At 38.2% G+C, this 3,693-nt stretch overlaps 1 gene segment (V, D, J or C); it reads left to right on the top strand.

Moving 5' to 3' along the window:
* Nucleotides 1-1,953: 1,953 nt before the first annotated feature.
* Nucleotides 1,954-2,959, top strand: LOC102398135. The segment is given in 2 exon segments: nucleotides 1,954-2,106; nucleotides 2,223-2,959. Coding segments are annotated over 2 exon segments (519 nt in total).
* Nucleotides 2,960-3,693: the final 734 nt, after the last annotated feature.

Raw genomic sequence — 3,693 nt, 5'->3', positions numbered from 1 at the left:
ACAGCATTCTCAATAGGACAAAATATAGAGATGAAAAGATCAGTAGTTGCTAGAGGTCATCATGAGTTGCCGGGGTGGAGACAGTGTGAAAGTGGTTTGCTCTAGGGAGATGGAACAGTTCTGCATCATGATTTTAGTGATGGTACAAAAACCTGTACCAGTGACAAAATTTCAGACCTATGCATAAAAAAGAGTACATATAAAGCTAATATATCAGATTATCATCTGTATTTTAGTAATACTTTATCAATATCAGTTTTCTAGTATATATATGATATCTATAATTATATATGCTACAATACAATACCATGCTGCTGCCCAGTTGCTGTGGACATTCGTGATCTCTTCTACTTAAATACAAGTAGGTTTGGTAATGCAAATCAGGGCATCAGCTGTCTGTCATCACTTAGAGGTGAAATGGGACAGAGGAGAAGATGTCTCAACTAGACGTGCACTCTCCTCCATGCATCAGTCATTAACAACACCACTCAAGCAACTTAAAAGCAAGGAGTTGGCACTGTTTTAGAGACCTTGTCTGTACTTTCTTTTCTTTGGTTTTTTGCCTTTGGTTCTTTTATATTAATTCATCCTTTAAAATAGTAAAACCAAATGGAAAATTGACAGCTACATTCAAATGAACAGGTAACAGTTTACAAAATTTCAGCCATCGCCTTCTGTGCTGTAGAGGTATAGTGTGTGCTTGGAGTCTGTAGATACCAAGTTTTGTTGGAGTGCATTATAGTATTATGGCACAGAAAGAACTGACATGCTTGTCTTAATTTTACTTAACAGAAAGAAAAAAGAACAAGCAACTAACTAGTGAGACTGAACACTTTGGGCCAGTGGGACAGAGAAAATAACATGAGGACAATTCTAAAACACATGATCCAATAAGTACAACTCTACTTGTGGAAGGAACGGGACTGAATATCCTGATCCCCCTTAAAGTGTGATAAATAAGATTCAATATCAAGTTTCAAAAGAATAATTATTTTATTCTTGTTATAAACTCATACAAACATAAAAAACAGAATAGACTCTGAAAGTTAGAAGGACTGGTATTTTATCAGTTGATGTAGAAATAATTTTATGTATTGAAAAAACCAAGTAGAGCCCTAAAACCTATAAAAAAATAAGTTAAAAAATTTGAATAAGTCTTCCTTTCACCAAGAGGGGCAAAAGTCTGTGAGTTTTTAAGTAGAGTATTTAGATTTTGAATGGAGAAATATAAGTATAGGCTAAATGAATGGCTAGTAAATAAGTAGATTATAAGAAGGGCTCATTGCTTATACTAAATTTTATTTTAGTCTGCTAATTTTGTTACAAACAGCATTATTTTGTTCTTTTTCATGGCTGAGGAATTTCACTGTGGGGTTTCGCCAGTGGCTCTGCGGTAAAGAATCCACCTGCCAAACAGGACACACGGGTTCGATTCCTGGCTCAGGAAGATCCCTGGAAAAGGAAATGGCACCCCACTCCAGTATCTTGCCTGGGAAATCCCATGGAAAGAGGAGCCTAGCAGGATACAGTCCATGGATCCAAAGAGTCAGACACTACTTAATGACTAAAGAACAACAATTGTACATAAGTAACACAGTTTATTCATTCCTCTGTCAAAGCACATTTCATTTTGCTATAACACAAAACTATAAATCAACCAGACACCAATAAAAACATAAAAAAATCATATATTAAATGGGATGGAAAAATTATTCTGCGGAATAATCATAAGTGAATATCAACTTGTTTCTTCTTCAGTTCCACTCAGTTCGAACCTTTAAAATAATTGCTTTTGCAAAGCCCCCTTTCAGGCTCAGCCTAATTTAATTTAATTACCTGTAAAAGAAAAATAGACAAAGAAAGGCTTGTGGTGAGCTAGACTTTTTTTCCTGTCTGTGCACAGACCATGTTACCTATGAACATGACAAACCCCACTTCCTGTTTGAAGGAGTCACACAGGAACCAGATACTATGTATATGCGCTGCCAGGCACTCAGACACTGAACTCTCAGCTTGAGGCAGAACTAGGCACATTTGTGCAGGGGAATCCATGCCTCATGCTGCTCTCCAGTCTGCCCTGGGTGTTCCTGGCCTTCATCTTCTCTGGTAGGTATTCTAAAAGAGAAGCAAACATCTTATAATTTCAGCTTGATTTTTTTTTTAGTCTAATTCCTATCTATTTTATTCACTGCTTCATCTCTGTTTTCTGATTTTTCCCACAGGATCCAGTGTAGCCCAGAGAGTTACTCAAGACCAGCCAGACATTTCCAGTCAAGTTGGGGAGGTAGTCACCCTGAGCTGTCAATATGAGACAAGACTGAGCATTTACAGAATTTTTTGGTATAAACAACTTCCCAGTGGAGAGATGATTTACCTTATTGGTCAGGTTTCCTCTAGCCAGAATGCAAGGGATGGCCGCTACTCTACAGATATTCAGAGATCAGGTAAATCAATCAGCCTCACTATTTCAGACTTACAGCTGGAAGACTCTGCAAAGTACTTCTGCACTCTCTGGGAACTCACAGTGGTTGAAATAATAGGAAAAGCTGAACAAAAACCCCAGAGCTTAATAAGAGAGAGCCCCCCTGCTGTGGGACCCAGGCTGAAATACACCTGCAGAGCCCAGACAAGAAATGGTAGTCCTGCGGTTGCTTCATCTGTGGTCTGGATCAGAAGATTTAATTCTAAATAAAAGCTCATTCTATGTCATTTGGAAGCAGGTGTCCAGAGTAACTTTCTACTGATATATTCTCCTCCTGAATTTTTTACTTTAAATCAGCCACACAGAACATGTGTAAAGTTGTCTAAATTTGAAAACTTGCTCTATAATAATATAGAAAGCAGTTTCACCTAAAGAGGCTCACATCACAAATCTGGATCTAGAAGCTGAAATTGTCATGAAAATAATTTCCTTAGTCCTTTCCTCTCAGATTTTGTGTCAGGGCACAACCAGAGAAGGAGAAACACCAGTGATGTAGAATAAGAGATAAATTATAAGGATTAGAACACAGGCAACAGGTAGAGCTGGTGGAAGAGTCCATAATGTTATATTTGTATTTGGTGTTGGGTTGAATTCAGTGTAAGTCAACTAGAGTAACATTTGTGAAGGAAAGTTGGATGTGGACAAAAGCATGGACAAACTGTGACATGTATGGAAATACATGAGGACAATGGAACCCACAAGACACTCTAAAACTTGTCTGTCTCTTACCTCCTTCAGTCGCACAGTAGTGGGCGACCTTCAGGAGAAGTGGATGTCATTTGCCATCATGCTACCTGCATACTTGGTCTAATACAAAGAGAACATAAGTAAGATATCTGGTGGAAGGTCGAGGGGTTTTAGGTCAACAATAAATTGAACTATCAGAGCAGCAGCAACAGTATGTATTGCCATAGTGCCTGGAGCCCTGCACCAACCTGAGGAACATAGGAACATAGAAACATGCTACTTCATCATAAGTACCATCCAAAACTTAAACAAATCTCTTTCATGGCCAACTCTAACCCAGAACAATACAGAGAAGCAAATCCTGGGAAACAGATTTTCATATTGTTGAGACTGTACATAAGCGATCATAATAGCTTAACTAGTTAACTTCCCATGTTAACTAGGCATTCATCAGTACCTCCGTGAACATCACAGCTTTCTAATAAGGAGCACAGGAAAACTATGCTTCTTGTTAATATGATGCA

Source organism: Bubalus bubalis, chromosome 11, assembly GCF_019923935.1.
Source record: "Bubalus bubalis isolate 160015118507 breed Murrah chromosome 11, NDDB_SH_1, whole genome shotgun sequence".
NCBI lineage: Eukaryota > Metazoa > Chordata > Mammalia > Artiodactyla > Bovidae > Bubalus > Bubalus bubalis.
Note: the sequence above shows the minus strand (reverse complement) of the source record. Positions and strands in the feature narration are given on the sequence as shown.